Source organism: Danio aesculapii, unplaced genomic scaffold (assembly GCF_903798145.1).
Source record: "Danio aesculapii unplaced genomic scaffold, fDanAes4.1, whole genome shotgun sequence".
In the NCBI taxonomy this organism is placed as follows: domain Eukaryota; kingdom Metazoa; phylum Chordata; class Actinopteri; order Cypriniformes; family Danionidae; genus Danio; species Danio aesculapii.
The window spans coordinates 58,817-71,507 of record NW_026613667.1 but is presented as its reverse complement, the minus strand read 5'-3'; the positions used below and the strand labels follow the sequence as shown (position 1 = coordinate 71,507).

At 43.9% G+C, this 12,691-nt stretch overlaps 1 protein-coding gene and 2 long non-coding RNA genes across 3 annotated transcripts in view; all 3 read right to left on the bottom strand.

Moving 5' to 3' along the window:
- Nucleotides 1-995: 995 nt before the first annotated feature.
- LOC130220160 (uncharacterized) lies at nucleotides 996-1,791 on the bottom strand. Its single transcript, XR_008836142.1, has 3 exons — nucleotides 1,626-1,791; nucleotides 1,109-1,140; nucleotides 996-1,019 (listed from the first exon to the last, which is right to left on the bottom strand). It is a non-coding gene; the product is annotated as an uncharacterized LOC130220160 (long non-coding RNA).
- A 417-nt stretch (nucleotides 1,792-2,208) lies between these two features.
- Nucleotides 2,209-2,662, bottom strand: LOC130220163 (uncharacterized). The gene is made up of 3 exons (XR_008836143.1): nucleotides 2,618-2,662; nucleotides 2,319-2,530; nucleotides 2,209-2,226 (listed from the first exon to the last, which is right to left on the bottom strand). It is a non-coding gene; the product is annotated as an uncharacterized LOC130220163 (long non-coding RNA).
- A 4,047-nt stretch (nucleotides 2,663-6,709) lies between these two features.
- The window catches only part of mslnb (mesothelin b), a 29,758-nt gene continuing 23,776 nt past the window's right edge, over nucleotides 6,710-12,691 (bottom strand). Inside the window, exons 43-58 of the mRNA XM_056452540.1 lie at nucleotides 12,535-12,556; nucleotides 12,048-12,075; nucleotides 11,894-11,969; nucleotides 11,592-11,750; nucleotides 11,292-11,503; nucleotides 11,114-11,202; nucleotides 10,856-10,974; nucleotides 10,594-10,767; nucleotides 8,675-8,706; nucleotides 8,489-8,586; nucleotides 8,375-8,400; nucleotides 8,203-8,224; nucleotides 7,395-7,422; nucleotides 7,241-7,316; nucleotides 6,939-7,097; nucleotides 6,710-6,850 (exon numbers count right to left, since the gene is read on the bottom strand). Of these exons, the coding sequence (XP_056308515.1) occupies nucleotides 6,710-6,850; nucleotides 6,939-7,097; nucleotides 7,241-7,316; nucleotides 7,395-7,422; nucleotides 8,203-8,224; nucleotides 8,375-8,400; nucleotides 8,489-8,586; nucleotides 8,675-8,706; nucleotides 10,594-10,767; nucleotides 10,856-10,974; nucleotides 11,114-11,202; nucleotides 11,292-11,503; nucleotides 11,592-11,750; nucleotides 11,894-11,969; nucleotides 12,048-12,075; nucleotides 12,535-12,556 (1,461 nt within the window). The remainder of the gene's footprint in view (nucleotides 6,851-6,938; nucleotides 7,098-7,240; nucleotides 7,317-7,394; nucleotides 7,423-8,202; nucleotides 8,225-8,374; nucleotides 8,401-8,488; nucleotides 8,587-8,674; nucleotides 8,707-10,593; nucleotides 10,768-10,855; nucleotides 10,975-11,113; nucleotides 11,203-11,291; nucleotides 11,504-11,591; nucleotides 11,751-11,893; nucleotides 11,970-12,047; nucleotides 12,076-12,534; nucleotides 12,557-12,691) is intronic.

Sequence of the window (12,691 nt, the reverse complement as noted above, 5' to 3'; positions counted from 1 at the left end):
CCGAAGAACAAGCGTACTGCTGCAGGTTGACTCTACAGGGGGCGCTGACGAGAGCCGCAGACAGGAGAGTCTCATTACTGTGGAAAACATCAGAATTTAGAGTCTCATAGATGCTGTCACTGTGTCAAAGTGCAGAAGATGAGAATTTGCTGATACCCTGATGACTCCTGAACAAACGCTGGTAACTGGTAAAATCATAGAGAACATTGGTCAGTGTTTGTGAATTTCAGTGCTGAACAATTCACTAGTTGTGCAAACTACTGGCTTGACCATTCAGAAAGGGATTAATGTCTATAAATGGACTCAAAACATGACAAGACTATTTGAATAGCTATTCCTTTGTTTCAGTTTCTTTTGTGTAGTAAGTATCATAATGAGGCGAGCACTCAAGGTTTGTAGACCCCTGTATTAGTTTGGCTATTTAAAGTTATTGTCTGGGACGTGGCTCTAGGGTGGCCTATAGACCTTTAAAGACAAGGAAGGTCAGTGTAGAACACTCAGTAGGAGCACATGAGTAACAGTGGCCACATTGCCTATGGAGACTGGCTAGTGTGCAGAGGCGGCTTCAGCTTTTTCCAACATCATTCAACACTGACTAGGTCGAGGTCTGAAGCAAGCTTATTGTATGACTGCACTTACCATTCAGAGGAGTGAACAGACACTGAAATACATGGAAAAGACAGGACTAATTAAAACCAAACTGCAAAAGCAATGATTGTTTGCATTTTGTGAAAAAAGAGAGAAACGTGATTCATAGTGAGAAGCCTCGTCAGATAGAAAAGACTGAGGTAAAAGGAAAAAGTCTTACTGTTGGCGGTGGAGGAAGGCGAGCAGCCTAAGAATAAACACACAGTAAATCAGTAGTTCAGCAGAAATAATGTAAATAGTGTTGATCCTGAAGGCACAAAGCCTGAGATTCACTCTGGCTCCAGTCTGCTTGAGTTCTTCAGTTGTGTAGTAAACCAGAGTCTCCACTTGTGAAGACAGGGAAGGTTAGAGCCTTAAACAGACTCTCAAATCTGAGAAACACACAGAATTAGAGGAGATTTCAGCACAAGAGAAAGCAGAGACTCAGTGACGTGTCTTACAGAGACTCGAGTACACTTACATCAGTGTGTAGGAGCTGCAGGAGATAGAGACCTGTGAAAACACAAACACACATCGGCGTCATCACTGCAAATTTCCTTCAACAACTCTCTTGTTTGACCACTGGACATTTGGCCTACAGTCTCTTTCCAGCCAAACTCATGTAAAAGTGAAACTCGCAGACTCCAGACCGTACTGAGCAGCCATGCTGTCAACTGTCTTCACAGGCTGCAGATTTCTGGGTAACAACCTGAGCATCCTCACTGAAATGTGCGACTGATCTGATAAACTGTTTATGCGAGTACTTCACACGTGATATGAAGAGCACAAGAATCACAATCAGCTCCTGCAGTTACTGCAGATCTCAATGGAGCATTTACTCTTAGATGGGTTACGTTTATGTAAAGTATCCCTCATGACCAGATTCTGATGCTCAATGTTTGCAAAAAACCTTTATAAGTGTTTACCCACAGCTTCCTAACAGTGGCGTGTGTTTGGGTTTGGAGTTAAGCAGAAGGAAACACCAGAGTCAGTTTTACCTTCTCTGAGATTAAGAGCAGTTCTTGAAGAACAGCAGGAAGTCCTCGTTCCTCAGGAGACACCAGCAGATAATCAAATACCGTATTGATGACCACAATCTCTGGAAGACCAGGCAGACCTTCAGCCATCAGTCCAGCCATCTGACCTGGAGACAGATCTACCAGACTCTCCCAACTGAAGACACACAGCAGAACAGGAACATCACAATAAAGGGAAAACTGATGCTGGAGATCAGGACTGAAAATCACATGTCGAGACCCACCGGACTGAACTTCTCCGTTGATGGAGAGCAGAACTGAGAGACTAACAAACTTAGAGAATGAGCCAAAGTTCTTCTGTAGCCACTCTGAGCTGCTTGTTAGCCGAGGACACACAACCTGTGTCTGCCACACACACACACACACACACACACACACACCACACACACACACACACACACACACACAGTAAAGTCTCCTTCATGAACATGAGTGATCTTCTGCCTGAAGCCTCCTCAATCTTCTGCCTCACCTGTCGTGTTGCTCCTGAGGAAGGGCAAGATGAAGAACTCCACCATGTTTGTTCCTTGCGTCTCACTGACAAGGCGGGAACTCTGTGAGTCTGAGGAAGGGTGTTGTAAAATAACACTGATCAAAACATCTGTTGAACACACTCACGGTCCTGAGCTAACGCTGAGGAAAGGCTTTTCTTACATGAGCTGGTAAGTTTGGCAGGTGAGGTTTTTGCTGCTAGCGCACTGCAGTAGGGATGGTGACGCAGACGCTAAAAACGGCTTGAGGTTTTGACTGAACAGTGTGCTGATGACGGAAGCGTTTCTCCATTGGTCATCACTGACGCTCTCCAGTCTCAGCTCCCACACTACATCCAGTGCATTGGACAGGGCGTCGCTGCTGATTGGCTGAGACTGATGATGTAATGAGGAGGGGTTACTGTCACATTCCCAGTCAGTGTCCAGTAAACACTGGAGGAGAGCTGTACAGGGGTAATTTACCGTATTTGCTGCTGCGCTGGAGAAGATGGTGAGGGCTCTATCCAGAAGGTGATGGCTTTGGTGAAGAGCAGCTTCCAGATCTCCGTGGAGTAACTGCTGTTGCTGGACAGCTGACAGGTCAGGAGGTCAGCCAGATCCTCAGCCGTGGAGTCCTGTGAGCTGCAAACACAAGACACCTGATCAGTGGACATCACGGCTCAGGGTGTACCACAGGGGCTGCAGACACTGCTGGAGCAATGAGCATTCCCAGAACGTAATCAGTGTCAACTCAGGTTCTGATTGGGAATTTTCCATCTTCTTACCGAAGAACAAGCGTACTGCTGCAGGTTGACTCTACAGGGGCGCTGACGAGAGTCGCAGACAGGAGAGTCTCATTACTGTGGAAAACATCAGAATTTAGTGTCTCATAGATGCTGTCACTGTGTCAAAGTGCAGAAGAGAGAATTTGCTGATACCTGATGACTCCTGAACAAACGCTGGTAACTGGTAAAATCATAGAGAACATTGGTCAGTGTTTGTGAATTTCAGTGCTGAACAATTCACTAGTTGTGCAAACTACTTGGCTTGACCATTCAGAAAGGGATTAATGTCTATAAATGGACTCAAAACATGACAAGACTATTGAATAGCTATTCCTTTGTTTCAGTTGTCTTTTGTGTAGTAAGTATCATAATGAGGCGAGCACTCAAGGTTTGTAGACACCTGTATTAGTTTGGCTATTTATAGTTATTTGTCTGGACGTGGCTCTAGGGTGGCCTATAGAGCTTTAAAGACAAGGGAGGTCAGTGTAGAACACTCAGTAGGGAGCACATGAGTAACAGTGGCCACATTGCCTATGGAGACTGGCTAGTGTGCAGAGGCGGCTTCAGCTTTTCCCCAACATTCATTCACACACTGACTAGGTCGAGGTCTGAAGCAAGCTTATTGTATGACTGCACTTACCATTCAGAGGAGTGAACAGACACTGAAATACATGGAAAAGACAGGACTAATTAAAAACCAAACTGCAAAAGCAATGATTGTTTGCATTTTGTGAAAAAAAGAGAGAAACGTGATTCATAGTGAGAAGCCTCGTCAGATAGAAAAAGACTGAGGTAAAAAGGAAAAGTCTTACTGTTGGCGCTGGAGGAAGCGAGCAGCCTAAGAATAAAACACACAGTAAATCAGTAGTTTCAGCAGAAATAATGTAAATAGTGTTGATCCTGAAGGCACAAAGCCTGAGATTCACCTCTGGCTCCAGTCTGCTTGAGTTCTTCAGTTGTGTAGTAAACCAGAGTCTCCACTTGTGAAGGTAGGGAAGGTAGAGCCTTAAACAGACTCTCAAATCTGAGAAACACACAGAATTAGAGGAGATTTCAGCACAAGAGACAGCAGAGACTCAGTGACGTGTCTACAGAGACTCGAGTACACTTACATCAGTGTGTAGGAGCTGCAGGAGATAGAGACCTGTGAAAACACAAACACACATCGGCGTCATCACTGCAAATTTCCTTCAACAACTCTCTTGTTTGACCACTGGACATTTGGCCTACAGTCTCTTGTAAGGATGGTTATATTTCTCCATAATATGAGTTGCTGAAACTGCTGTGAAGTTCTCTCTGATCAGACCATCAGAACTGCGAACTGCCATGCAATAAAACAATAAACTTTCTAATCTTCAGAGAGGATTTCGAGAAAGCCGTCTGGACAGCTGATTCATCGACTATCCTCAGGCCCTCTTGCCTTCCCCAGTTATACGGCCTGGGTCATTGAAAGTTACTCAGGAATGACCTGATTTCCAGTTCCTATGGTGAAATGATGTAGTATGTATATTTGCAGAATTTGTGAACTTTAACTTGTCCTGCTTGGTGTCATTTTAAAGGTCTCAGTGCGAGCGTAAATGTGATTTCAGTTTTATCTCAGTATCATAGACCAAAATAGAGGATCTCAGATTTGGGTTAATTTCGTCCTCTGTCATGGGAGAGGATGTCCTGGATTAGATCTTTCGTCAAGTCTGGTCTTCTTCCTCAGATGGTATTTGGCTCCTAGGGTAAAATCCCTGACAAAAGTCTTTGTGAAGTTTTTATTCATTTGAATTTATGAAATTTTGGGTATTTAAGGAGATTTGGGGAAACACTCAGGGAAGCGTCTGTAATCAGATGAAACTTCCCGTGCAGTCTCTGTGTGTCTACATTGCCAGGTATGATGACTCTTTGACAACTGTTTGTTTTATAAATAATTTTAATGTTTTATGCTGATCATGTTGTGTAATCATTTTGTGCTTCTTCTGCATGTTTTAAATGTGATATGTTGATCAATAACTGCCTGGCTAACAAATGTAAATTTCCTGTTTAACTTAAATATCTCCTGAAATCATTTAAATCTAGTAGATTGTTTAGGCTGATGTTTCCACAGCCTACGACCAGGAGGAGTCATACATTCAGGCTCAATGGATGGAGCATGGGCACAGCATTAGAGACCTGTTGATTTCTGACAATCACTGACTTAGTATGATATAATCTAGTGGCTAAATCACTTTCTTTATGTATGAGCAAGCATGGGGCGGCCTAATATTACTTAAAGGAAATTAGTTCACATTTATATCCTCTATCTAAGAACCAGAACTGGCGAGGTTGTGTCCGTGAGCAGATGTAGCTGGCCAGCATACTGATTCTAAGCAACTTCAGGTAAAAGATGAACCATTAGCTGAGAATAAGGATTTATTAGGTTAATCAATCTAAATGAGACCTAATCACAACCTATAAGGTGATCAGCTTGAATTGGATGAATCTAAATTTAAATTATTATGAATTAGAGTCAGATAAGAATAAGGGTTCATAAAACAAAAGTTAGTGTGACGCAGTGACGCAGTAGGTAGCGCTGTTGCCTCACAGCACGAAGGTCGCTGGTTCGAGCCTTGGCTGGGTCAGTTGGCATTTCTGTGTGGAGTTTGCAGCTTCCCCCCAGATTAATAAAGGGACTCAGCCGAAAAGAAAATTAATGAATAAAAACAAAAGTTAAATGATTTTTAGTGGTCTGTTTATAGCTGCGCGAGAAAAGACTGACATGCAGAGTACCTTCCCCTACATCCATGGAGACCATCATTCAACATCCAAACCATTGGGTGGAACTTACACTCTTTCCAAACAAACTCATGTAAAGCAAAACCAGCAGACTCCAGACAACACAGAGCAGCCGTGCTGTCAACTGTCTTCAGAGGCAGCAGATTTCTGGCCGAAAACCCTAACATCCTCAATGAGACGTGTGACTGATCTGATGTTTAACCCACAGCTCCTAACAGTGGCGTGTGTGTTTGGGTTTGGAGTTAAGCAGAAGGAAACACCAGAGTCAGTTTTACCTTCTCTGAGATTAAAAGCAGTTCTTGAAGAACAGCAGGAAGTCCTCGTTCCTCAGGAGACACCAGCAGATAATCAAATACCGTATTGATGACCACAATCTCTGGAAGACCAGGCAGACCTTCAGCCATCAGTCCAGCCATCTGACCTGGAGACAGATCTACCAGACTCTCCAACTGAAGACACACAGCAGAACAGGAACATCACAATAAAGGGAAAACTGATGCTGGAGATCAGGACTGAAAAATCACATGTCGAGACCCACCGGACTGAACTTTCCGTTGATGGAGAGCAGAACTGAGAGACTAACAAACTTAGAGAATGAGCCAAAGTTCTTCTGTAGCCACTCTGAGCTGCTGTTAGCTGAGGACACACAACCTGTGTCTGCACACACACACACACACACACACACACACACACACACACACACACACACACACACACAGTAAAGTCTCCTTCATGAACATGAGTGATCTTCTGCCTGAAGCCTCCTCAATCTTCTGCCTCACCTGTCGTGTTGCTCCTGAGGAAGGGCAAGATGAAGAACTCCACCATGTTTGTTCCTTGCGTCTCACTGACAAGCGGGAACTCTGTGAGTCTGAGGAAGGGTGTAAAATAACACTGATCAAAACATCTGTTGAACACACTCACGGTCCTGAGCTAACGCTGAGGAAAGGCTTTTCTTACATGAGCTGGTAAGTTTGGCAGGTGAGGTTTTTGCTGCTAGCGCACTGCAGTAGGGATGGTGACGCAGACGCTAAAACGGCTTGAGGTTTTGACTGAACAGTGTGCTGATGACGGAAGCGTTTCTCCATTGGTCATCACTGACGCTCTCCAGTCTCAGCTCCCACACTACATCCAGTGCATTGGACAGGGCGTCGCTGCTGATTGGCTGAGACTGATGATGTAATGAGGAGGGGTTACTGTCACATTCCCAGTCAGTGTCCCAGTAAACACTGGAGGAGAGCTGTACAGGGGTAATTTACCGTATTTGCTGCTGCGCTGGAGAAGATGGCGAGGGCTCTATCCAGAAGGTGATTGGCTTTGGTGAAGAGCAGCTTCCAGATCTCCGTGGAGTAACTGCTGTTGCTGGACAGCTGACAGGTCAGGAGGTCAGCCAGAACCTCAGCCGTGAGTCCTGTGAGCTGCAAACACAAGACACCTGATCAGTGGACATCACGGCTCAGGGAATACCACAGGGGCTGCAGACACTGCTGGAGCAATGAGCATTCCCAGAACGTAATCAGTGTCAACTCCGGTTCTGATTGGGAATTTTCCATCTTCTTACCGAAGAACAAGCGTACTGCTGCAGGTTGACTCCACAGGGGGCACTGACGAGAGCCGCAGACAGGAGAGTCTCATTACTGTGGAAAACATCAGAATTTAGAGTCTCATAGATGCTGTCACTGTGTCAAAGTGCAGAAGAGAGAATTTGCTGATACCTGATGACTCCTGAACAAACGCTGGTAACTGGTGAAATCAAAGAGAACATTGGTCAGTGTTTGTGAATTTCCTTTTAAGATTCAATACAACAGCCGTAAACCACAGAGTAAAAATGACTGAAGGAAACACTTGAGCATTAAAGCTGATTCGTTTGCTGACAGGTTCAGTTTCTTGTTGACTAACGGGCCTTACTTTTACATTCCTAGCTCCAACAGTCTCCAGATTTACATGGCAAGTAGTCAACAAATGACAAAGGGTTTGGTGTTTCCAGGGTAAGGCTTAAGGTAAAATAGCTCTGTTACAGCACTGTGCAGAGATCAGAGAGGGATTCTCACTCTTGAGTCTCCTTCAGCACTGTTTGGGCTATAAGTGTGTCTCTGAAAAACATCTAGAGCTGAACAATTCAGTAGTTGTGCAAACTACTTGGCTTGACCATTCAGAAAGGGATTAATGTCTATAAATGGACTCAAAAACATGACAAGACTATTGAATAGCTATTCCTTTGTTTCAGTTTTCTTTTGTGTAGTAAGTATCATAATGAGGCGAGCACTCAAGGTTTGTAGACACCTGTATTAGTTTGGCTATTTAAAGTTATTTGTCTGGACGTGGCTCTAGCGTGGCCTATAGACCTTTAAAGACAAGGGAGGTCAGTGTCGAACACTCAGTAGGGAGCACATGAGTAACAGTGGCCACATTGCCTATGGAGACTGGCTAGTGTGCAGAGGCGGCTTCAGCTTTTTCCCAACATTCATTCACACACTGACTAGGTCGAGGTCTGAAGCAAGCTTATTGTATGACTGCACTTACCATTCAGAGGAGTGAACAGACACTGAAATACATGGAAAAGACAGGACTAATTAAAAACCAAACTGCAAAAGCAATGATTGTTTGCATTTTGATAAAAAAGAGAGAAACTTGATTCATAGTGAGAAGCCTCGTCAGATAGAAAAAGACTGAGGTAAAAAGGAAAAAGTCTTACTGTTGGCGGTGGAGGAAGCGAGCAGCCTAAGAATAAAACACACAGTAAATCAGTAGTTTCAGCAGAAATAATGTAAATAGTGTTGATCCTGAAGGCACAAAGCCAGAGATTCACCTCTGGCTCCAGTCTGCTTGAGTTCTTCAGTTGTGTAGTAAACCAGAGTCTCCACTTGTGAAGACAGGGAAGGTAGAGCCTTAAACAGACTCTCAAATCTGAGAAACACACAGAATTAGAGGAGATTTCAGCACAAGAGACAGCAGAGACTCAGTGACGTGTCTACAGAGACTCGAGTACACTTACATCAGTGTGTAGGAGCTGCAGGAGATAGAGACCTGTGAAAACACAAACACACATCGGCGTCATCACTGCAAATTTCATTCAATAACTCTCTTGTTTGACCACTGGACATTTGGCCTACAGTCTCTTGTAAGGATGGTTATATTTCTCCATAATATGAGTTGCTGAAAACTGCTGTGAAGTTCTCTCAGATCAGACCACGAGAACTGCCATGCAATAAAACAATAAACTTTCTAATCTTCAGAGAGGATTTCGAGAAAGCCGTCTGGACAGCTGATTCATCGACTATCCTCAGGCCCTCTTGCCTTCCCCAGTTATACGGCCTGGGTCATTGAAAAGTTACTCAGGAATGACCTGATTTCCAGTTCCTATGGTGAAATGATGTAGTATGTATATTTGCAGAATTTGTGAACTTTAACTTGTCCTGCTTGGTGTCATTTTAGAGGTCTCAGTGCGAGCGTAAATGTGATCTCAGTTTTATCTCAGTATCATAGACCAAAATAGAGGATCTCAGATTTGGGTTAATTTCGTCCTTTCTCATGGGAGAGGATGTCCTGGATTAGATCTTTCGTCAAGTCTGGTCTTCTTCCTCAGATGGTATTTGGCTCGTAGGGTAAAATCCCTGACAAAAGTCTTTGTGAAGTTTTTATTCATTTGAATTTATGACATTTTGGGTATTTAAGGAGATTTGGGGAAACACTCAGGGAAGCGTCTGTAATCAGATGAAACTTCCCGTGCAGTCTCTGTGTGTCTACATTGCCAGGTATGATGACTCTTTGACAACTGTTTGTTTTATAAATAGTTTTAATGTTTTATGCTGATCATGTTGTGTAATCATTTTGTGCTTCTTCTGCATGTTTTAAATGTGATGTGTTCATCAATAACTGCTTGGCAAACAAATATAAATTTATTGTTTAACTTTAATATCTCCTGAAATCATTGAAATCTAGTAGATTGTTTAGGCTGATGTTTCCACAACCTACGACCAGGTGGAGTCATACATTCAGGCTCAATGGATGGAGCATGGGCACAGCATTAGAGACCTGTTGATTTCTGACAATCACTGACTTAGTATGATATAATCTAGTGGCTAAATCACTTTCTTTATGTATGAGCAAGCATGGGGCGGCCTAATATTACTTAAAGGAAATTAGTTCACATTTATATCCTCTATCTAAGAACCAGAACTGGCAAGGTTGTGTCCGTGAGCAGATGTAGCTGGCCAGCATACTGACTCTAAGCAACTTCAGGTAAACGATGAACCATTAGCTGAGAATAAGGATTTATTAGGTAAATCAATCTAAATGAGACCTAATCACAACCTATAAGGTGATCAGCTTGAATTGGATGAATCTAAATTTTAATTATTATGAATTAGAGTCAGATAAGAATAAGGGTTCATAAAACAAAAGTTAGTGTGATGCAGTGACGCAGTAGGTAGCGCTGTTGTCTCACAGCAGGAAGGTCGCTGGTTCGAGCCTTGGCTGGGTCAGTTGGTGTTTCTGTGTGGAGTTTGCAGCTTCCCCCCAGATTAATAAAGGGACTCAGCCGACAAGAAAATGAATGAATAAAAACAAAAGTTAAATGATTTTTAGTGGTCTGTTTATAGCTGCGCGAGAAAAGACTGATATGCAGAGTACCTTCCCCTACATCCATGGAAACCATCATTCAACATCCAAACCATTGGGTGGAACTTACACTCTTTCCAAGCAAACTCATGTAAAAGCAAAACCAGCAGACTCCAGACAACACAGAGCAGCCGTGCTGTCAACTGTCTTCAGAGGCAGCAGATTTCTGGCCGAAAACCCTAACATCCTCAATGAGACGTGTAACTGATCTGATGTTTAACCCACAGCTCCTAACAGTGGCGTGTGTGTTTGGGTTTGGAGTTAAGCAGAAGGAAACACCAGAGTAAGTTTTACCTTCTCTGAGATTAAGAGCAGTTCTTGAAGAACAGCAGGAAGTCCTCGTTCCTCAGGAGACACCAGCAGATAATCAAATACCGTATTGATGACCACAATCTCTGGAAGACCAGGCAGACCTTCAGCCATCAGTCCAGCCATCTGACCTGGAGACAGATCTACCAGACTCTCCAACTGAAGACACACAGCAGAACAGGAACATCACAATAAAGGGAAAACTGATGCTGGAGATCAGGACTGAAAATCACATGTCGAGACCCACCGGACTGAACTTTCCGTTGATGGAGAGCAGAACTGAGAGACTAACAAACTTAGAGAATGAGCCAAAGTTCTTCTGTAGCCACTCTGAGCTGCTGTTAGACGAGGAAACACAACCTGTGTCTGCACACACACACACACACACACACACACACACACACACACACACACACACACACACACACACACACACACACAGTAAAGTCTCCTTCATGAACATGAGTGATCTTCTGCCTGAAGCCTCCTCAATCTTCTGCCTCACCTGTCGTGTTGCTCCTGAGGAAGGGCAAGATGAAGAACTCCACCATGTTTTTTCCTTGCGTCTCACTGACAAGCGGGAACTCTGTGAGTCTGAGGAAGGGTGTAAAATAACACTGATCAAAACATCTGTTGAACACACTCACGGTCCTGAGCTAACGCTGAGGAAAGGCTTTTCTTACAGGAGCTGGTAAGTTTGGCAGGTGAGGTTTTTGCTGCTAGCGCACTGCAGTAGGGATGGTGACGCAGACGCTAAAAACGGCTTGAGGTTTTGACTGAACAGTGTGCTGATGACGGAAGCGTTTCTCCATTGGTCATCACTGACGCTCTCCAGTCTCAGCTCCCACACTACATCCAGTGCATTGGACAGGGCGTCGCTGCTGATTGGCTGAGACTGATGATGTAATGAGGAGGGGTTACTGTCACATTCCCAGTCAGTGTCCCAGTAAACACTGGAGGAGAGCTGTACAGGGGTAATTTACCGTATTTGCTGCTGCGCTGGAGAAGATGGCGAGGGCTCTATCCAGAAGGTGATTGGCTTTGGTGAAGAGCAGCTTCCAGATCTCCGTGGAGTAACTGCTGTTGCTGGACAGCTGACAGGTCAGGAGGTCAGCCAGATCCTCAGCCGTGAGTCCTGTGAGCTGCAAACACAAGACACCTGATCAGTGAACATCACGGCTCAGGGAATACCACAGGGGCTGCAGACACTGCTGGAGCAATGAGCATTCCCAGAACGTAATCAGTGTCAACTCAGGTTCTGATTGGGAATTTTCCATCTTCTTACCGAAGAACAAGCGTACTGCTGCAGGTTGACTCCACAGGGGGCGCTGACGACAGCCGCAGACAGGAGAGTCTCATTACTGTGGAAAACATCAGAATTTAGAGTCTCATAGATGCTGTCACTGTGTCAAAGTGCAGAAGAAAGAATTTGCTGATACCTGATGACTCCTGAACAAACGCTGGTAACTGGTGAAATCAAAGAGAACATTGGTCAGTGTTTGTGAATTTCAGTGCTGAACAATTCACTAGTTGTGCAAACTACTTGGCTTGACCATTCAGAAAGGGATTAATGTCTATAAATGGACTCAAAAACATGACAAGACTATTGAATAGCTATTCCTTTGTTTCAGTTTTCTTTTGTGTAGTAAGTATCATAATGAGGCGAGCACTCAAGGTTTGTAGACACCTGTATTAGTTTGGCTATTTAAAGTTATTTGTCTGGATGGGGCTCTAGGGTTGCCTATAGATCTTTACAGACAAGGGAGGTCAGTGTAGAACACTCAGTAGGGAGCACATGAGTAACAGTGGCCACATTGCCTATGGAGACTGGCTAGTGTGCAGAAGCGGCTTCAGCTTTTCCCAACATTCATTCACACACTGACTAGGTCGAGGTCTGAAGCAAGCTTATTGTATGACTGCACTTACCATTCAGAGGAGTGAACAGACACTGAAATACATGGAAAAGACAGGACTAATTAAAAACCAAACTGCAAAAGCAATGATTGTTTGCATTTTGATAAAAAAGAGAGAAACTTGATTCATAGTGAGAAGCCTCGTCAGATAGAAAAAGACTGAGGTAAAA